Below are 23,053 nucleotides of genomic sequence, written 5' to 3'. Positions count from 1 at the left end.
GTGAATGCACCCAACACAGCTAGTAATTAATAAAGAACTGTTACGTGTTAGAGAAAACCAACAACTCACAGTTCTTGAGCTTTTACCATGTTCCAGGCTCTGTGCTTTTGCTATTCATGTATCATTATACTTAATCTTCACAATAACCATGCATTTCTTTCTGTGATTTCCCCCTTTTCACAGATGAATAAATAGTTCTAAAGAAATAAAATATACACATAAAGGCACACTGCTTTGTATGTGGCAGAGTTGTGTTTTAAGATTGGCTCAGCTGGATAACAAAGCCCATGTTCTTTATTCTTATTTGGGACTTCCTTCATTTTGACCTTCTTAATAATAATAATAGCAGTTAAGTTATGTTCAATATCCCTTTAAAAGATATCAAAAAATACTATGTACTGTATTTGAGAAAATCTAGAGCATAAGAAAGTTAAAGTAACCCTTATTAATTGGTATAGGTTTATCTAAAAATACATTTCCTGGGCGCCTGGGTGGCTCAGTTGGTTAAGCGACTGCCTTCGGCTCAGGTCATGATCCTGGAGTCCCTGGATCGAGTCCCGCATCGGGCTCCCTGCTCGGCGGGGAACCTGCTTCTCCCTCTGACCCTCCCCCCTCTCATGTGCTCTCTGTATCTCTCATTCTCTCTGTCTCAAATAAGTAAAATCTTTAAAAAAAAAAAAATACATTTCCTCAGAGCACTTTACTTCTTGAAAATTCCCAACAATTGATGGGAAGAGGATTTTGTAAAGTGTTATTTATTATTTACAGTCCGTTTCAAACATTTTTGTGCCATTGTTTTAAATTAGTCCTATGGGCTTTTTTTTTTTTAATTTTGTTTTGCAAACATCTGTGCATTCGCATTTTCGTACCACAAAGAACAGCCATTCCTGTAAACTGTTAGTGAATTAAAGGAAAGAAGGTAATATTTATATACAACATTAACCAACTGATAGGTGTTGTCACATTGCTTTACTTTGCTGAGCACTAGATGCTCTGATTTTCTTTTCTTCGTCTTGCTTTGAATGAGCTTGTAAACACCAATTCTCAGAGAAGTAGTCTGAGAAGATTATGGCCAATGGATACATGGGACATAACAGTCCATGAGGGAGTGACTGTTGATGACAGGACTCTTGTGCTACAAACTCTGAGCAGCTGAAAGCGAAAAAATAACCCAGGGCAGTTCTTAGATGAGAAATGTCAACATCCTGTGAGAGATGAAGAGCCTCTGGGAGTGACGGATTGTAACTTTAAGGGAGCCTGCTGAAGAGGAATTGGACAGGAGCCTAGGAAAGAGCTTGACTTGTTGCCTTGGTTACACCCCCAGTGCTACCTTCCATAGTGTCTTCAGCTTGACAGTCTGAATAACGAGTTTGAAACTCCGTTTTCTGTTCTTTCTCAGATTATAATCACCTTCTGTGAGGTAGGCTTTTCTTTCAGAAGCATAAAATATCAGGGACTGGTGATCTGGGTCACATGTGACTCAGGTGACTGAAAAAAGGGAATAGTTCACATCGATGGATTTGGTGAATGAGAACTACCAGTAAATATTTTTGAGTTGTAACCAGTTAGTTTTCTAAGAACTGAAACTGGATATGCGAAAGCCACTTGAAATATGGTTGACTGTGAGGAATAGGAGGGTAGGTAGAGGGGCACCCTGTGGTTATGAAGTCACGTGAAAACTGTTGTTCCTTAAGACTGATGATCTTACAGTTGTGGATAGAATATTGTGACAGTCCATTAAATCATCAAGGATCTGGTTGTAGCAATATTATTTTGGTTCTAATGGATTCCAGAATATAAGATTGGGAGTTATTTCTTAAAGGTCCAAAAAGTGTAATTAAGACAACCATCTTGCTAGGTGAGAAACCTATAGAACATTTTTCTCAAGAGGTAGTACAAACTGAAATTTTGCTAATAGATTCAAAACATGTTTAAGAATGTTAATTCCATAATGTGATATGAAAGCAAAAGCAGGACACTTTGGGGATATTGAAACCTTAAGAGGCTAGCCTCCAGGAGGATAATCGTTCCCTCTCAGAAATATTGTCTTATACCACTTGACTTGTTTTATCACATCTATCACTTTATCTTTCCTCAGACTTTATTGGGAATATTTACAGCTTAATCTCACCCACATTTCACCAGTGTTACCATTACTGGATGCGAACTGTGCAAACCAGTGATGGCTGCTTCTAGAAAAGCATGAAAAAATCGCTATAGGCGTTTTCACACTTTTTTTCTTTTTCTTTGTGACTTTTCTTGTTCCTCTTCTTTTCTGCAGATCACCTTTAAGGAATGCTAACCATAGGTTTTTAAATGGCTGGAAAGTCTATGGAAAAACAGGAGAGAGAGGGGAAAAAAAAAAAAATGAAAATCCCAATCCTAGCTCTCCCCACAGGGTTAAGGAAATGGTTCAACCAGAGACCCTGCCCTAGGAGGAGCCTCCCAACTGAGCGTCTCCCTGTAATTTTTCTGAAAGCCTGTTATCTACCCTAGTGACGGAACTCCTTGTAAGGAAGTTTTACTTTAAGAAGGTCATTCAAAGTTCTATTTTCATATTTCCTCAAGCTTGGTTCAGAAATCTGAAGACTATATAAAGTCATGTGAGAACTTCATTTGATAAAACTACTGTTTCCTTGGCATGGGCTGGAGGAGAATATTTAACAGTAATTATGCTTAAGGCAGTATGCCTTTATACTCACCCAGCATCTGAAATGTGATGTTCTAATAATAGAACCCCAGAGTTTATTTTAACACAAGCAAAAGGAAACAAAGGCAAAATGCGGAGACCCAGTCAGCAAGCTGTTGGCATGTGAATGTTCGTTCCCGTGTGTATAAACCAAAAAGACAGAAGCAGGAGCAGCATTTTAATTTACTGATCATTTATAAGTCAACTATATCTATCCCTGTTGAGAAATGGCTAAAACCCATCAGTTCAGCTATTTGCGAGAACTAGTTATAGCCATTTACCAACATAAAATAGCAAGATTGTTTTTTAGGAATTTGTACATCAATTTTTAACCTGCAACCCAAAATCACTTATGAACTAGGTAAGTATTAAGTTCTAAATTTTTTTTGGAAATTTTTGAGTCAAAATATATAAATGATATTTGGTAGTTATATGCACAGGTGGCATATAAACTATAACGGAAAGTATGTCAGCTTGGGGCAAGGATCTCTAAAATTCGTATCGCACATTCCAGTTCAATGTCTGAATTTCAGAAAACATGTCAACATTGTTGAACCCAGGACTGATGGACGGTACCCTAAAATATTTCTTCCTTTTCTTTTTGGGACTTAGCTGGTAATTTTATGGGCGCCTTCTGTATTGCCATTTTCCCACTTGCCCCATTTGCCTACATGGTCTTTAGGATCTTATCAGTAAAACCCAAGAGAATCCACTGAATGGGGATTAAATAATAATATAGTTCAGTTAGGTCAAGAATAATAATTGGCATTTTACAAAAGCCATAATTCAGTTGGGCAGTACCCATAAAAATGCTGGCACTCTCTAATTAAAAAGTGCAAATGAAAAAAAAAGATATTTTGATTATCATGGGCAAAGTGAAAATAACTGAAATCTAGTGAGGGTGGGAAAAGGCATTTTCATACTCTGCTGGTGCAAGTATTCATTTATTATAAATATTACAGATGACAGTTTAGCAACTTACATGTCAAAAGCTCCTGAAAAGGCCATGCCACTTAAGATCTGCTTCTAGAATTTAGCCTAAGGAAATAGTAATTGAACATGTGCACAGATACGTATGTACAAGGATGCTCATTGCATCAGTGTTTATAAAAGCAGCAAATTGGAAACAATTTATATGTTCATCAGCAGAGGAAATGTTTATATTGTGGTGATTAAACATGACACAGAGCTTTATATAAAGCTAGAAAAATGTCTATGATAGATGTTTATAAAACAGTATGTAGGGTATGGTACCATTTTGGTTAGTGTGAAAACCTGAAAGGAAATACTCCAAAATACTAAGTTCAGCTGAGCTCTGGGATGTGGGATTACATATGACTTTTATTTATTCCTTTTTACTTTTCCGTATCTTCAGAATTTTTTTATATTGAGTATATATTACTTTTATCATCGGGGGAAAAAGGTGATTTTTTTTTTCTAAGAAAAAAGTAAACAGAGCTCATGCTACATGCAAGGCTCAGCAGAGAGCTCAGAGTGACCAAGACATGGCCACTGGCCTTCAGAAGTTAATCGTGTGGTTAACAGAGTGGGAAAGGAGACTGATTTGTACAAATATTCTGGGTCACTCTTGAGTACACCTTGATCATTATAGCATCACCATCAAGGGATCTTTGTGGAATATCCTGACATGCTTGACTCTAAAACAAACCAGAGTCCTAGTTCTGGATACACCTTCCTCCTGGAACGGGCCTTCTTTCCACCGACTTCCTTCCCATCAACATTCCTGAATGCCTGAGTCCAGTCAAAAACATGCTCATTCCCTCCAAGACACCAGTGACTGAGCTGACTTCTTGTTTGGCTCCCTTGTGTGTCCACACATTTCTCCTTATCCCTGTTAACTAACAGGTTACTCCCTCTTCTTCTACCCTGCTTTCCACAATACCAGTCTTTCCACCTTCAGCATCAAGCCTTCCATACTGGCAGTGCTTGGCATTTTTCTTTCTACTTTGCATTTTCTCACTATTACTTGTTTTTACCAGCTGAGGAGGGGACCTAATAAAAGGAAAGAATTCGTCCTGGTCATTTTTCTCTCTACACAATTGTGTAAAGCAAAGAAATTCCACTATTACTTATGCTTTGAATCTCCCTGAATTCTCCTACAGTTAGGGAAAACACTGGAGAATATATCTCATAACTGTATGGCATGTAAATAAAATTTCATTGTGCTCCGTATTTTGTGAGATCTAAATATTTACATAAAGGCTTTTGCTTCTAAACTTTGGTTTCCCTAGAACTTGCTCTGTGCATGGATTCAGGGTTTACTGAAAAATAGAAGATCCAATATTTTCACTTTAGTTCTCTGCTATGATTAAAGTTTGCTTTTTTCCTATTGTGTCCTTGGAATTAATTAGCTTTGTTTTACTGGTCTGAAAGACTGCAGAGAGTCACATTTTTTCCACATTCACATATCAGTTGCTCTTTAATTGTGTGCGTATTTTGATACTGTTTATTTTTCATAATGTAATTCCTCAACTATTATTGTTAGGCATTACACCTTTCTTGCATCCTGCCTCATATAAAGGACGAGACCATTACCCAAATAAGCTCGGACAACTCTCCAATATCATAGTAAATGACAGCCATATTAGGAATAGACTATTTGAAAGTTCTGGAGATATAATCAGATGTCACTTGCTGTCCAGGGCAAGTTTCAAACACCCTTACACATAAAAGTTTGAGCAAAAATCCCAGTTGGACTGTTTTTTAATGAAGATCTTGGACAAATAAATGCAGCATTTTAAGCTCTAGGAATAGATGCCTCTGTTGTGGAATGGGACTTCCAATCTTGTTTTTGCCAGGTTATTTGAGGACCCGATTTGTGGACGCTTGAGAAGAATGAGATTGGACAAATGTTCAGCAGCAAGTCATTTCATGGTCTTGCCCAGTGCTGATATCGGGGATTCCAGGAGGCTGCTTAGTAAGATGGGCCACTCACACAGTGGTTTCCCAGGTCCTCTCTTACCCCAGCCCCTCTTTCTCCACCTAGAAGACACACCTCATATGACCCTTCATATACCTGAAGCATCCTAGTCAAGAAGTGTAAGTCCTTAGGGGAGCCTGGGTGGCTCAGTCGTTAAGCGTCTGCCTTCAGCTCAGTTCATGATCCCAGGGTCCTGGGATCGAGTCCCACATCGGACTCCCTGCTCAGCGGGAAGCCTGCTTCTCCCTCTCCCACTCCCCCTGCATGTGTTCCCTCTCTCGCTGTTTCTCTCTCTGTCAAATAAATAAATAAAATCTTAAAAAAAAAAAAAGTCTAAGGCCTTATTTCAGTCAGAGATTGCTTATGAGAAATTTTCGTACCAAGTAATTATTGGAAAATGCTCATCTTGGGGCTTGTCTTTCTGCCCACTAGGACGTTCTTTCTCAGTCTCTTGTCCTATAGTAAGTACAGAGGTCTCAGCCAGACCCAGGGATGGGACTGGTACCCACCCGTACGTCTTAGCCAATAGCAAAAAATTTTCAAGTTCTTAAATTCACAACTCTAGCTTAAAAGCACTGGGCACAGTATTTTGCTGCTGCATTTTTTATCCTGATTTGGTTGAGGCGAATCCTGCCCTCTGGGGCTTTTTGTTGAAGGAGCCGCCCCACAAATAAAAGAGGAAAAGAAGCCAGCTGAGAGGAGGGAGGCCTGGATAACATCATTTGCATGATTCACACCTGACCTTCTTTCTTATTCCCTGTCCTGTTCTCCTCAGCCAAGCTCTTACTTGTCTCCTCTGTATTCCAAGTGTGAAATGTCAGAGGTAGCAGCCAAAGATAGAGGTGGTCAGGTCACTATTCCATAGTGGTTGGCAGCATGGGTTTTGATATAATGACGAATGAACATGGGTTGGTTTTTTTAACCCCTGCAGCCTTTAACTTAAAGTACCACATTAGGTCAGGTGGCCACCAATGCATAAATGAATGTTGGATTGGTGGAATCTAGTATCCTTTGGACCGGTGAGGGCATTGGGTATTTTTGTATCCTTTGGGTAAATACCTAGTAGTGCAGTTGCTGGATCCTAGGGTAGTTCTATTTTTAACTTTTTGAGGAACCTCCATACTGTTTTCCAGAGTGGCTGCACCAGCTTGCATTCCCACCAACAGTGTAGGAGGGTTCCCCTTTCTCCGCATCCCCGCCAACATCTGTCGTTTACTGACTTGTTAATTTTAGCCATTCTGACTGGTGTGAGGTGGTATCTCATTGTGGTTTTGATTTGTATTTCCCTGATGATGAATGATGTCGAGCATCTTTTCATGTGTCTGTTGGCCATCTGGATGTCCTCTTTGGAAAAATGTCTTCTTTCAGGGTTTTTGTGTCTCATCTTGGTGTCAAAAAGAGTAAAGATCAGGTTTTGAGTAGGGACCAAGAAAGGCAGAGAGGTCAGGACTTGAATAATTCATCACTGAACAATCAAGTCGTTTTTAAAGAGGTTCAACAGTATTTATCCTGAGAGATTATTAAAATTTTACTTCATTAGAGCAAAACTTTAGGAGAGGAATTCTTATTCTTTCCAATTTTAGTATATGTGCTGCCGAAGTGAGCACTACTTATTCTTTCCTGCATTGAGTTTCCCCCTTCTTCCCAATTGCCTAGTAGGAAGTCTTCTACCAAGAGATGGGAAACCTGGATTTCATAACAGCGGAAAACTGGCCTTCTATTCCCTGGCATTGCATTCCAGTAATACCATATCAGAGTTTGACCTAGTTATTTCATACAGACAGCTGATGCCAAGTCATTGAGGCTTTCCTCCAGTGAGGCCATGGTCTTCTGTCACACATGAAAGACGTGTGTGCAGACCAGATTACGTGGCAGCTGCCTGCCAGCCTGTGTGGCCGAGCAAGGGCCGTGCGCGGGAGAGTGCCTGGAGCCATGTGCAGATGTGGTGCTCGTTCCAGGCCTCATTCTCCAGACCTTCACTTCACTGAGTCCGGCTGGATGCCACCAAGGGCAACAGAACATGGGCTACAGAGAACAAGTGGCTTTTGTTCAAAGCTTTTCAGACATCTGTAATGATGACCAGATTTTTGTGACTCTGTTCCACCCCACCCCACCTCCCCTTTGCCATTCTGAAGAAATTATTCTTTTTTTTTTTTTCCACTCTACACAAAATTTTCCTCTAGCAGCCGCCCTTGCTGTCACCAATAGTAACATCTTCATTGAAAGGAAGAGAAATGGAAGGAGCCCAAAGTCCTTTGTGGCTGAAATTTTGTATAGCTCTAAACACTTTTTAAAGCTGATGGATGTTCAGTAGCTGAAATTGTAAATAAAAGAACTGCGTAGTGCACCAGCCTAAGGCACGGATGTGTCTGTTGTCCTGGCCCCTCGGTGCTCCGGCTAGGGAAGTCACAGTCTGTGGTTAGAATCCCTGGTTAAGTGCAACTGGCATTGAGGGTGTGTTGAGTTAGGTTACACCGGCAGCCTGCACTCCACAGGTGAAGTAACCTGCTAAATGGGAGGCGGCTTAACTGCTAGCAAGAAACCTTCACCGGTTCCCTGGTGGAAAAGAAAGGAATGACAATTACCAGGTTGTATACATTCACCAAAAGATTGATCTTTTCAAAAGTGTGAAGAAAAGGAAGAAGGGGTGGTGGTAAAATTAGGTGATTTTTGTATGAATTGATGCTAACGTACAGAGAAGAATTAATCCCATTTAGTGATTAAGTGGTTCTACCAAATGACTACAGAATGCAATATCCCCATGAGTTTTTAATGAAAAAAGAAGTTAAAAATTTAAAAATACTACTTATCAGTTAAAAAGTAGTCTGATTCTTAAACAGCAACAAAATTCACATCAGCATCCCCACAAGCTGTGCGAGAAACACAAACCCAAGTCTTTGCTTAGAGCAAATTAAAACAATTCTTTCCAAATCCACATGGTAATAAAGATTGTTTAAACTCTGTTAGGTCTGTGATGTGACATTATTTCTTTATTTTTAAGCCATAAGGCTTTTAAGCTCTAAACTAAAGCCTCATTTATTGTTGTTGCTGGGGTCATTTGTTTATTGTTTTATTTGCTAGAAGTGAAGGGCTGTCTTTTGTGGATTTGGGAACAGATACCAACAACTGTTGTAGCTTTTGTGTTTATCGAAGCATCATCTGGTGTATGTTTAATGTTCTAAAGTGGTGCCTTCTGTAAAGTGGTGAGGTCCAGAGAGGTCTTGAAAAATGATGAAAAGGTTAGAAAATATGACTTAGGAAGGATGAGATTTTCATAAACAGTGCTTCGTCTTCGATTTTTCTTCTTCCTAAATGAAGAAGAAACTAAACTTCACTCCTTCAGATAGGTACCTCTGGTTACTGTGTTTATTTACAAAGTGATACTTCTTTGCTGTTCAAGGAGGGAATAATTCTGAGATGATTGTGTTTACATACAAAATACTGATATATTCCCATGTGTTTGTAGAATAATCCTAAACTGCTCAATTCAAGGACTTCTTTCACCAAGAACATGTTATGCTTGCAAAGATCATGGTGACTGTGACCTCTTAGTTAAGTAACTAGCAGTGGATTTTTTTTTCTCTATAAACACACCGATGTACCTATTAAAACTAGAAAATAAACAATTATAAATGGACACTTAAAAATTACATTAACATTTGTTTTCCCACACAGGAAGAATTTAATGGAAAACCCGACTCCCTCTTTTTTAATGATGGTCAGCGAAGAATCGACTTTGTTCTAGTATATGAAGATGAAAGTAGAAAAGAAACCAATAAAAAGGGTTCAAATGAAAAACAAAGGGTAAGATTTTGTGTGTGCTATTCTCCTTTTCATTTCATTTTTCATTTCATTTATTATACTGTGAAGTGAAAAAAAAGTGCTGTTTTTATGTAAGCAATAAAGTGAAACTGGTGTTTGAGATTTCATGTACCAAACATGCCTTCATATTTTCTCTGCTCATCATTCCCTCAAGGCATCTTAACAAATTTTTTTTTTTTTTTTTTTTTTTTTTTAAATATGAGCAGAAACTTCCTCAGGTGCTTAACCTCAGTGGGTTTCACAGCTGAAGGCAGACTTTCTTCTAAGGAATTGTACTTTCTATCTGTAGAAGAGATTTACATTAAAAGCATACTTGGCTATTTGCTACAGGGTGGGAGAGGAAGCTAATGATTAATAATGACAGCAAGTATAGTAACAACTAGCATTCAGGGTGCTCTCACGGATGGTATGAGCCTCGTGCATGCATTGTCTCACTTTCTTTTCATAATAACCTATGAGGTGCATTCTATTATCGTACCGTTGTAGATGACAGAAGTGACCCTGAGGTTAAATGATTGCCCAAGGTCACCGACTCCAGGATGAGAAATAGTGAAGCCATGGTTCACGATTCTTGTCTTGAATCGAGAACCCACTCTAGTCACCTCTCCCATTTTCTGTCACTTCCCTTCCTTTTTATCCATTACCAGTTAAGCTGCTCCTTCATCCCTTTCCTTTTCTTCAAGCTCTTCTAAATGACAAGACTATTTTTATCTTGCGATAGTAAACCATTTAGTAGGCTAGGGTTATAACAAATGCCTGGACCTTCTGTACCTGAACCGAAACTGTATTAAGCTGAAACAGGACAAAAGGGAGAGAGCATACATGTGTCACTCTTTCCCACTTTGAAAATGACTCCCTCATTCTTTGTTTTGTTTGTTTGTTTGTTCTCACCTCTATGCTATTATATACACACAACTTTAATTGTCCCTCTCTGGACTTTTTCTCTGAAATACATCATTCCTAAATCTATTGATTTCTGCCCATTCTTTCAAACCAGCTGATGAAATTTGCTTAAAATGAAGCAATCGTGCCTGTTTTGTTTTGTTCATTTTGGAAGGGATAAGTTTAGAGGTCTGTATTTGCATGGTATCACAGAGTAAACCCAGGCATTGGAACTTGACATTCAAATTCTAATTCTGCCACTCCAATTATTGGTGTTAACTTTAGGAAATCAATATGATTTAGGACTTACTAACTTTAGGTTATGATTTAGGATTTATTAACTTTAGGAAATCAATAACAAACTGAACTCTAGTGGCTTAACACAATAAAAGTTTACTTATTGCTCATGTCAAGTCAGATGTGGCATCCCTGTTTGGCAAGATGGGTTGGAGGGAGGGGCCTCTGTCCTTTGCAGTCACTCAGGGACTCAGGCTGACACAGAAGCTTTGCCATATTCAACAGGTAGTTTCTAAGATCATCCTGGGCATTAATATAAATAATAGTTTAAGAGAAAGGATGGAGAAAGTACTTGTGCTTCTTTACCACTTTGGCCTGGAAGTGACAACATCAAGTATGCCACATTCTGTTGGTCAGGACTCAGGAAAGTGGAAAATGTCATTTCTGACTGGACAGTCATTTCTCCACCGGAATGCCACACTGTGGAAAGAGAACATGAATCTTTGGCGGACAGCTGGCTTCTTGACCACAGCTGTTAACTGGCTATATGACTTGAGTGAATTTTCTGATTGGTATCCTGTTTTATTATTATTCTTGAGATGCATGTTATTTTTACATTTTGGCTTCTTTAAAATCAGGGTATGTCTTACAAATGACATATCATAATTTCCTTGGCTGAATTTTTCCTATTGATATGTAAAATATTTGTTCATCACACAGTGATGACATCTTAGATTTAGGAAGTGAGATCCAATACCCAATCCATAGGATTGTGGCTAGGATTAAGTAAAATATTATATAGAAATATTATATAAATTGTTAGCACATATTAGATAGTAGATATTAATTCCTCTACCTTTTATTTCCAGTTTTCTTAAAACAGTGTACTAATACAAAAAGGCATGACTCCTCTTTTGTTACTATATAATTTGTATATATGTATGGATATATACATATATATAAATTTACTAGAGTAATATAGCTTAGAATGTTTTATCATTTTCCTGTGGACACCAAGATATATTATGTGCAGTCATAGTCACCGTCAAATACTCATTAAGCATCCATATGCTGGTGGAACTGCATTGAGCGCTATATAAAGTAAGTTAAACAAATCTAATCCATTAAAGTGTAAAGGAGACAGTTCTGGTTTTAGACAAGAGCTTCACTGCCATGGTGAAGGGGCCCCAGAGCTGCTTATATTATTAACAAGTGCTGCATTAGTTTTACACAGAAACATAGGTGCCAGGGTAACTCTCATAAATCAGGAGAAAAAAAAAATCATCATTAATTTGTCAATCTCTGAACTCAACAGATAGATGTACCATGATGTTGGTTTTTATAAGCCGTGCTTGAAGTGCTTTGAGTCTGTTTTTGTGCATATTACTTAGATTCCACCAGAATTTAAAGCTCAGCTTTGGAATCACATATTTATTAATCAGAAAAATATTTGTGAGTTCCATCATGCCTTCTGTCAGGCCTTATTCAGGATTTAGGACTCCACCAAAGAAAGGCAGTTTCAAAATCCTGTTTTCTTTGGGAGAAAAAAAAAATTATGTCTAAATCATATTGATTTCCTAAAGTTAACACCAAGGTAGACTTTGTCAGTGTCTGATCTAAAGAGTATTGTTAAGTACTTTCTAGAGATGGAGAAAGAGAGAAGTGATAGGGCCACAAAACATAGAGGAGTAAACATAGAGGAGTAAAAGGCTGCATCTTTCCATGAGCAAAAGAGAAAATATTTTTTCTAGTCAGATCTCCAAATAGCATGTCACCTTGTCCTCCTATATTAGTGAAACTACTTCAGGAACTTCACACCTTCCTTTAAAAAGTATAAATCGTTTACATTTAGATTAGGCATGGGGAATGACTGTAAGTTGTTTCAATAATATGTGCCCATTTAGCCTGCTGTCCTTGGCACTGAATCACTTTGAATATTTTTTACTGCAAGAAACAGGAAAATGGCTTAAGTGCTAAAGGAAATAATTTTCTCACTTAAGAAGTAGCCTAGAGAAAATCATTTCTGGGTTAGGTAATTCACTGGTTTAAAGAGGTCATCAGGAATTCATCACATCCGTCTGCCCTGCCATCCTCAAAATGTTGCTGTTCTTAAACTGACTTTACCTTGTTACAAGATAGCCATTGTACTTCAAGGCACCTGAAGGTGGGAATAGGTAATGCCCTTTTTTAAGGGGGAGGAAAGCTCCCCCTAGAAGGGCCCTAAGCAGATTTCCCTTCACAGTTAATTGTCTATCACGGGTCTGTTCCAAAAATGACTGTTGGCAAGATGAATGGAATTACTTAGCATCATTAGCATAGACAAATGAAGATGAGTCTTTCATCTCTTAAATTGCCTGATCACCCAATACCTGCAAAAGCATCAGGCTTTTCTTAGTAGTAGAGAAGGGAGAAATGACTGTTTACTAGGTAGCCAGCCATGTCTGGCACAGCACATGATTAATTGTATCTAAATATGTTCAATGTACATTGGGAAGAGCAAAGATGTTCTAAATGAAACACATGTCTATATTTTTCTCCAACTGTTTCTGCTCAGTTTTGTCAGTAATGTTTCTTCCAATTCCTTTTCCTAGACCTGCAAACAAGTGGCAGAATCGATCTATTTAGAATTTTGTTTTGTATGACACTTGGTGTCCCTTCAAACAGATGAGTTTATGACCAAGTAAAGGTATAATTCAGGTGACAGTAAAGAGGGTGGAGGGGTCAAGGTAGCACAAAGACAGTATAAGCAATCCTGAGTTAAGTTTATTTAACTTTCTGTCTGCAGAGTCCGTTCCTAAAAGTTAATGGAAAACTTATTTCCTTGAAGCTGATGTAAATTTCATATATGGAGATGTAAATTTGTATTTCATATCTGACTTTAAGAATTCTTTAGTAGGTAGCAGAAGGATCTGGCCAGTGGAGATCATAGCATAAGAGGTTTTTAAGAAATGAGCAATCAAATTAAATTATATCCTTTAACTTCAAATAATGTGAGACAACTAACTGATTGGCTACAGATCCTGTGAGCTTTTAAAACTGTTGTCCCATTGTTTTAGATGCATTATCATGAGGCTGGAAATGTTTGCCTAGAAGCTGGATGAGATCTCTTTGGACATGTTTCAAAGTTCATCAAAAAGTTCTAGTACAGTGAATATATTACATCACTCCATTTACTGAGGTCTTACATTTTTTAGTAAACTTTTATAACAGTGTCCATGAAGATCTTGTACTTTTTTTTTTTAGTTTTAGGTGTACAGTTTAATAAGACTCAAGACTTACAATACCCAGTGCTCATCACACGTGCACTCCTTAATCCCCATCACCCATTAACCCATCCTTCCACCCACCTCCCCTTTGGTAACCATCAATTTGTTCTCTATGGTTGAGAGTCTGTTTCTTGGTTTGTCTCTCTCTTTTTTTCCCCTATGATCATTGCTTTGTTTCTTAAACTCCACAGATGAGTGAAATCATATGGTATTTGTCTTTTTCTGATCTTGTACATTTTTATTAAATATTCTTATTTTAAAATTTTATTGATATTTTAAGAAGCATTTTAAACTGTGGTTTGTGATTTATTGTTTTAAAAAATTTCATTGATTTTTGTAAGTTCCACCTAGAAACCTTGACAAACTCTTTTTAATTCTAATAGTTTCCAATGCATCTTTTAAGTTTTCTCAGAAAAAGACCAATTATCTGTGAATGGTGAGAGTTTTGCTCTACCTTTGCCATTTTTATACTTCTTTCCTTTTCTTGTTGAAGTGAAACGGCTAAGACCTCTTGAATAAAACCAGTGATGCATAGTAGTCACCATTATAGTGTTCCTGATTTTATTGGGAATGTTTCTAAAATTTCCCCAAAATATCACACCTGCTATAAGATTTTGGTAGTTTTCTTTAAAAAAGCTTAAGGACTCCCCTTCTAGTCCTGGACTGCTAAGAGTTTTTATGATAACTGAGTTTTAAATTTCATAAATGCTTTTTTTTTTAAATCTGTTGAGGGATCACATGGCTTGACTTCTCATTAAGTCTTATGTGTATTAAATGTATGGTTACTGTGGCTAATAGATGATAATTAACAGTATGGATAACTCAATCATTTATTATTGACTCCAGCTTGCAATGTATAATTTTCCTAGTCATTAGCTCCCTACATATGCTAATACTACAATAACATAGTTCATTTATTTATAATTCATTAAAAAGTGTTTGAAGTCACAGAAATAACATCAAGAATAAAAGTAGTTAAAGGAGAAACACAGAGTGACAAATGTAAAGTCCAGGAAAATACAATGAAGCCATGTGTCAGAGTAATAAACAAAATGATTTTTTTATTAACCATAGGTCCTATTCAGAAGTTAGAGTTCAGCTGTAAATTTGCTTCTGAGTTTCCTAGTAGCCAAAGAAAATGGGACATGTTATGTATTAATAACAATATGTTCTAAAGTTTTAACACAATAAAAACAAAACTGTCCAAAAGAAATGTAATGTTCTGAGGATCTCCCAGAAAGAAATGTATTCCATGGAGCCTCATAAAGGAGAAGACATGATTGAATAGACTTAACATTGGCATATCTCCTCCAAGTTGAAGAAATAAAAGGATGGCAGAAGGGGATTAGGAAGCATCAGAACAGAATAAAATATTTCCTGGAAATGACATGTTTGCCACAGATAGTCCATGAATTGGAAACTTAAGGCTTATATTAAGATAGGTTAAGAAGAAATGATGGCAACCAGTGTTGGCTGGTTTTACCTTCCCAGATAACTTTTGGTACGTGTCTTCTCTTCTGTTTTAGGGAGCAAAATCCAGTCTAACTTCAGTTCTCTAGCATTTTAGACTAAGGCAGAGAGCTCTTCTTTATATATATATATATATATATATATATATATTTTTTTTTTTTTTTTTTTTTTTTAATATTTTATTTATTTGGCAGAGAGACACAGCGAGAGAGGGAACACAAGCAGAGGAAGTGGGAGAGAGAGAAGCAGGCTTCCCGTGGAGCAGGGAGCCCGATGCGGGGCTCGATCCCAGCACCCTGGGATCAGGACCTGAGCCGAAGGCAGACGCTTAACGACTGAGCCACTCAGGCGCCCCTCTCTTCTTTATATTTTTATCTCCTTTCTTTACACCCTACTTGCTTATACTAAGATTGTAGGTTAAAAGGAATAAAGTAAATTAGAATCAGCAGTTTCAAATTACAGCTACAAAATGTATGGCTGGTATAAGCGTGTTTGGGTTTATTTTTGAGTACTCAGCACAAGAGCAATGAATCCAAATCTTGCTTCCTATTCCTCAAGTGGAAAGTGTCCTTGGGCCCAGTCCTTAAAACAGACAAAAAGATCAGTGAAATCCTAAAAAGTAAAACCTGATTATTCCATTTCATCTCACAAAGATGTGGAGAACAGAAAATCCTTTCCTTTCTCTCTGATTGGTCCTTCTGAGATCTGGCCTTAGGTTTGAATGAAGAGGCTGTCATTTGCCCTGGGGATCCCAAACAGTCACCTGTATCTCACTTTTTAAAAGGCACAAGATTAGGAAAAATCAACTATATTAAATTTTCATAAGGAATAGGCTTGGAAGGGATAAATAATCACAAAAGAGTAGCTGCCGTGTGCATAGAGAAGGTGTGTCTTAATGGTATTTCTTAACTTTGATAAGAGGCATCTGCTTTACTCATTGAAAGTAGATTGTTCAGGCAGCATCCTATACCTACTGAGTCAGAATCTCCAGGAGTGGGGCCAGGAAAACTACTTTAAGCAAGTGCTCCAAGTTGTTTGTGTAAGTAAGTACGTTTGGAAAGCGTTGCACTAAAATGTTTATAGTAGTTATCTCAGTAGTGAGTTTTTATAAGTTGCTTTTTCTCCCCTTCTCAGAAAATTTCTGTTTTCTGCTTTACCCACGGAAAGCATTTCTTTTGTAATTACACCTAAAATGTTAATTTAAAAACGGAATTCAGAAGTGACGTTCAAATAATACTCACTTCCATTCCATGCTTATTATTTAGAATGCTCATCTTTTTTCTGTCCCCTAGAGAATACATATTAACCTACTTGAGTAAATTCCTCATCAGATTGGTCCACTAACATTAAATGTTTTATCACCAACATGTGAATTTAAATTAAGTCCCAATTATTTATTCCACTTACCGCACCTTTTTGAGCACATGATGTATAACTAATAAATAGTACTTAGTAATTTTTTGTACAGATTAAGTACCTTTAACTTATTCCTTACTCATCTTTGTAGGCTTAACAAAGATTGGCAAGTTGAAAAATACACTGTACCACCAGTACTTTGCCTAACAAAGTGCCTAACAAACACTTGAAATTAATCTATGCCTATATTTCATTAATCCCAACTGATTTGTACTTTATTATCATTACAGTGTGTCCAGTAATTTTACTTCATAGGCATTACAATCCTTGTTTTTTTATCCTGCAAAAGCTCGGTGACATAAAAAAAAAATGGTAGATTGGTGTTTACAATCAGTATTATTGCTGTATAATTCACAAGCCAGTCCTCTACACAATGACTTTATTAAGCTAAATGAGATGTGTAATCTAAGGTGCTTAGGGGCAGAAAGCTTCCTTAATTATGCCAGTCTGTCCTTTGTGATTTTGATTGCTCTTATTCTTTATTTCTCTGACAGCTGTATTAACCTCTCAAAAGAGATATGAATAAAATTCCAGTTTCTAGGCTGAGATAGGTACTCTTATCCTTTTTTACTTTGAACCCCCAGCACCATTCTCCACCAGCAGTAATAGAATCACATCCATCTTTTTCGTGATGTGCACAGGTCCTCAGTGATTACAGTCATTTTGGATTTACTAGACTTAGGTTTAAAAAAAAAATCCAGGTTGCAATGCCAATAAATTTGTTCCCCTAGAGACAGAAGAATTTACAGCACAGTCTAAAGTATGACTGGGTGTTTTTCAGAGCCAAAGAGCCTCAATTGGTTATTTTGTGCTGCTAAATACAGACCATAGACTATAGAACATAGTTTAGGTTCATAAATGTAAAGTTTTTCAATAAGGCACATAGATAATTTTTAGTTAAAAAAATGTGTGACCTCATGTTTTTTCAACAAATATTTATTGAACAATGGCTGTCAGTCAATATGCAATATTAATTTTGTTTCATTTTTAACATGGAAGACAGCTCTACCCTAATTTTTTTAAATGTCAAGAACATTGTTACTTATCTAAGTATAAATTCTACAAGGAAGTGAAGATGATGATTTCATATTAAACAGATTGAAGCAATCTTTTCCTAAGTAATCAGTCTTTTCCTGATATGTGCTTGTTTGACAAATACAGCACATATGCTAATTTACTTTAGCTACCTGACAAACCAAGAAAACTGGTTTGATCAATTTTTAAAATATTCCACTAGTTCTTTGTGAATTGCCTTGCCAAAGGAAAATAATAAGAACTGTCTTATTAAAGTAACTCCAAGGTGATAGATTAACATGTTTAAGCAAATAAAAATGTCCTATCCTTGATTCAACTGTTTAAGTATTTATAGTGAGTGGTAAAATAGAGGACATTATAAACCAACTGCAAGGTCTGCCAATTATCTTGAGAGAAATCAGGTAAATATCTCAGGAGTTCTTTATAAAGAACTAGATAAGAACTAAAATAGGATAAATTAGTTCAACCTTTCTGGAGGGCAGTATGGCAGTACATATTAAAGAACTTAAAATTGCATACGCTCTTTGATTTAACAATTCTTCTGGGACTTTATCCTGAGGAAATAATAATGGATGCACAAAGACTGTTCTACAAGGATTTTTATGATAGTGAAAATTAGGAGCAACCTAAATATCCAACAATTTGAGATTTGTTAAATAAATTATAGTACATCTCTCTGAGAGACTATTACCAAGCCATTAAAATGAGATGGAAGAAAAGTATTTCTAAGGTTTTCTGCATCTTTGATACTCACATGTGCTATACACTCTTGTCAGTCACCTCCCTTATTATACACAGAAATGAGGGAAAAGTGAGGAGATATAAAGCTGTGTTCACAACTTTGAGAGAGTGAAGAGGGGACACACACACACATTCTGTCTCACACAGATATACACATATATCAGATATCAAAGAAGGACCAGGATGACCAAGTGGTATAGAAGAGTGAAGAAGTGGGAGAGCTGAGTAACTCAGCATTAAGATCCATTTCTTGGAGTTCCAGTAAAACAATTTCATTGGTGTCCCACTGAAGGATTAGGGGGTCCCTGGGTGGAAGGTATGGAGGCCAAGTGGATTGGGTTGCCTTTCTTTTTCAGATATCTGGCATTAAAAAAGAAGAGGTGAGCCTCTAAGGCCTGTAGAGGAGAGAGGGTTTTGTGTGTGTGTTTTTGTGTTGTTGTTATTTTGTTTTGTTTTGTTTTTCAGGAATAAGGGTAGTTGAGCATGTTTGCAGAAAAAGGGTATGGTAATGGCTTACATGTCTGTATGGCTTATTATGTGTAAAACATGATATTGTGGACTTTTATACCCATGATCACATTTAATCCCTAAGAAAACCTCAAGGTGAAGTTATTTCTTGTCCTGTTTTTGAAATGAAGCCACTGCTGTTTGTATGATTTAAGTTCTTTTGCCCAGTGTCACAGAATCTGGATTTGAATTTTGATTCTGAACCTAATTGTTATGCCATTATTTTCCAACAGGAAAACCAAAACTGGAAGGGCTAAAGGGGCTATTTGGTAGACTAAAATCTGAAAGGAGAGAGTCCCACGAAGGCAGTAAAGAGTTGTAGCCTCAATTTAGTATTCTATAGAGGAGGAGGCACGTCTTCTACTGTTCAGCATGTTGCAGTCATGGTGATGCAGTTGATACAACGAAGACAGGAGTAGTTTGTGTTTTGTATGTTAGATAACAGAACTGCCCTCCTATGGGGTTGGTTCATTTCCAACTCTCTAAACCCTCCCCCTTTGTCCTCTAGTAATTCAGACTCCAGGGTGTCTGGAAATCACTTCATGCACTAGATGCCCTGAGCTATCTGGTGCTAGTACGTTCCAGAATTAAACCATATCTCTGTCATATCCTGTAATACTCATAAGTAAAAGTTCATGGAACATTTTGGGGGGCTCAGGAAAGGGAAGCTTAGTTGCTACACTCAGTAATTTGTATTCCTCAATCCATTCCTACATAACAGGCAACCATCGATCCACTATCCGCTCCATTCATTCATTCATCAGACATTTATTGCATGTTTATTCTATTATAGGTCTAAGTGCTGAGGATATCAAGATTAAAAGACATCTCTAGAGGCAAGGATGGTAATTGAAGAGTAGGTAGGGCAATGGAAGGATTTAATATTGTTAAGGGTGGGAAACATTTTTTTTTAAAGATTTTATTTATTTATTTGACAGAGAGAGAGGGAACACAAGCAGGGGGAGTGGGAGAGGGAGAAGCAGGCTCCCCGCAGAGCAGGGAGCCCGATGCGGGACTCAATCCCAGGACCCTGGGATCATGACCTGAGCCGAAGGCAGTCGCTCAACCAACTGAGCCACCCAGGCGCCCGGGTGGGAAACATTTTAAGTGTTTGTTGGCTGGGAGTAAGAGCAATGAAGAGGAAAGAATAAAGAAAAAGAAGATATTGCTGAAGCAAACTCAAGAAGAGATATGAAAAGGATGCAGTCTTCTGACCCCAAGAAGATAGATGGTATCTAGCTGTAGATAGAAAGACACCTGCAGGAGTTCACATGAGTGGCTGCCATTTTCCCTTCAAGGAAGGAAGCAAGGTCCCTTGCAGAGTGTGCTGGTCTGGAGTTGGGTGTGGAGTGTGAGGAGCTCCTTGAAAGTTTGGAACAGCTCCCTGGTGGATGAGTAGGGGCCAGAAAGGAGATGGCTTTGTATCATAGTGGACCTAACTGTAGTATTAACCATGAATTTGTAATAAGGCCAGTTAACGCAGTTATATGATTTCTTTCTGCCAGCACTTAATTATTAAAATAGCTGTTCAGCCACTGAAGAAGTTCCTCTTTTGACTGATTCTCCTGCTCTTCTAACTAGAAAGACATTTGTCTACAAGAGTGAGCCTTCACACTCTAACTGAAATTATTCCTGACTGACTTTGAAAGGATACAGAAGACACAGTCATGGATCCTGCTAATGAGACAGTCTGGGTTGCCCTTGTACAGACTCAGGATGAGTCATCTTCCCTGAAGGAGAGGAAGGCAGAGTGTCTGGTGTACTCAGAGCACCCACTCCCTCCACTGTACAGGGATGTAGGTTTGAGGCTAACAACTTTTCCCTAGTTTGTGGTTACCGAACCAGTCAGGATTCTTGCTGGCAAGTAACAGAAATGAGCTCTAACTTAAGCAGACAAGGAATTTATCAGAAGAATGTTAGGGAGCTCATAGGTTCTTCTGAAGGCTTGGATGAATAAACCTGGAAACCAGGCAGCTAGGAGCAGTGCCCCAAATCCCACCGCAGAGCCATTCTGGGAAAGAAAGCATGGTTGCTGCCCAGAGCACTGCTGGTACCACTGACCAGCAGTGGTGCCCCAAATCTGCCATGACCTCTACTTCTGCTACCTCGGGAACTGGCATTCACTTTCCCAACCGCCCTCGAATGAGTTCTGCTTGGCCCGGCTTCTTTGTGTCACTAGCTTCTGAGTGAGAGTCTGGAGTGGTTGGTCTGATTGACAAGGCCCAGCTCATGTGCAAATAGCTGAACTTCACAGGAGACCAGGAAGGAGAATGATTGTGTTTTTCTCTGCTATAGTGGGCATGGGCTCTGGGGAGAGTTGAAATATTGGGTGGCCATAAAGAACAGCAAATGCCTGTTAACACTGTCATGAAACACATGCATAAAAGTTTCAGTCCTTCTGTATCAGAAGAAGGTCTTAGATCACTGGACACTGAGTTTCTCTGTAGTTCCCGCCATAGCAAACTATTTTAAATTCTTTGAATTTTCAGTACCTGAAGGATGCTCTCGGGAATGTTTGTAGAAGAAATTAATAAGCATTTGTTGAGTATAGTCTTTCAACAAGCATGTATTGGGCATCTATTCTGTGCCAAGCACCATGTTGAACATTATTTGCAGGATCATAAATGCTTTTATTTTGTTTTTTATTATTTATTTACTTATTTATACGGGGAGGTAGAGGGAGAGGGAGAGAGAGAATCTTAAGCAGGCTCCATGCCCTGTACGGAGCCCAGAGATCATGACCTGAGCCAGACGTTTAACCTACTGAGTCACCCAGTGCCCCTCAAAAATGCTTATTTTAAGCAGTAGTGAAGAAAGAAGCAATCAGGCACGAGAACTGGACTACCATGCAAGAATCAAAATGCAGGTTAAGATCTAGAATGAAGAAATACTACCTGTATAGAAGCAGGATGAGTCTGAAGCAGCTTTCCAAGCTGAGGTTGGGGATATGGCAGGTCTGGTTGCTTGTTCATGTTTAGGGTAGTTGTAGCACTTGCTGATTTTTCTCTAAGTGACTATTGCATGCTCAAATTGTAACAAGCAATTAAAGGTATTACATTTGTAAAGCTCTGGCATGTTGTAAGTACTGTATCACATCATTTATTAAGTAAAAATTAAAGCAATATTCTGTTTCTGATAATTCCACAAAATATGTTAGGGATTCCACTTGGACTCAAATTTAGCCAAATACTAGGTGTATTTTTTCACCTTTTGGCCTCAGGGCCTTTTTCATACAACCGCCATCTGCTTTCTATTTATTAGCTGCTTTCCATGTTCTAGGCACTTTGATAGCAGCTCAGCCTCTCCTCTGCCCCTTGGCAGTTGGCAAATCGTGAATGGCACTCCCTGGGCAAAGTGGTCTTGACTGCCGGATCCCCTGGATTACCTAAGCCATGATCCACTAATTCCTTTATCTTGTTAACTGCTCAAGTTAAAACAAGTTTTTGGGTTTTTTGGTCCAGCTTTTTCAGTTGTCTTTGGTGGGAGAATTGGTCCAGTTAATCTTCTGTGATGACTAGAAATGGAAATTCTGGTTTATGTGTTTTATGTGGTTTAAATCATACAATCCTCTTGAGAACCTCAAAAGGAAGTTCGTGAGGCTTTCTCCATTCTATAGAGGAGGAAAATGAGGCACAGAGAGTTTGTTTCCTGCCAAGGGTCAAAGAGCTGGTAAGTGATGGCACCAGAATTTGAACACAGGCAGTCTGGTTTTAGAGTTTGTATGTTTAACCCCTGTCTTTACTCATTTTTCTGCTTTCATGAAGCAGTATAGCTGTTTCTTCAAGAACACCAAAAGTGTTCTTCTAAAAGGTTAAGTAAGTCTCTACTTTTACATGCTTTCCTTACAACTTAGGACACAGCTTGACAAAAGCCTAGCCAGATAGAATTTAATATCAATAAATACAGTACATTCCGCATCTTTTCAGATGGCCATGTGACACATATCTATTATCAATTAATTAGTTCCCTATTTTTGTAGATTTTTAGATGTTTATACCTTCATGGACATTTTAATCTTGCAGAGAGAAACATTCTTTTGAATTTTGC

General features: G+C 38.0%; 1 protein-coding gene across 2 annotated transcripts in view; it reads left to right on the top strand.

Annotated features, from left to right (window-relative positions):
• Positions 1-23,053, top strand: part of ANO6 (anoctamin 6) — a 184,740-nt gene that overhangs the window by 94,392 nt on the left and 67,295 nt on the right. For both annotated transcript variants that reach the window (XM_035002827.1, XM_035002826.1), the window contains one exon: positions 9,306-9,434. In XM_035002827.1, coding sequence (XP_034858718.1) covers positions 9,306-9,434 — 129 coding nt within the window. The remainder of the gene's footprint in view (positions 1-9,305; positions 9,435-23,053) is intronic.

The sequence above is a fragment of the Mirounga leonina genome, unplaced genomic scaffold (assembly GCF_011800145.1).
Source record: "Mirounga leonina isolate KUSES-001 unplaced genomic scaffold, KU_Mleo_1.0 Mir_126, whole genome shotgun sequence".
Classification (NCBI taxonomy): Eukaryota; Metazoa; Chordata; class Mammalia; order Carnivora; family Phocidae; genus Mirounga; species Mirounga leonina.
This window is presented reverse-complemented; position numbering and strand designations above follow the sequence as displayed.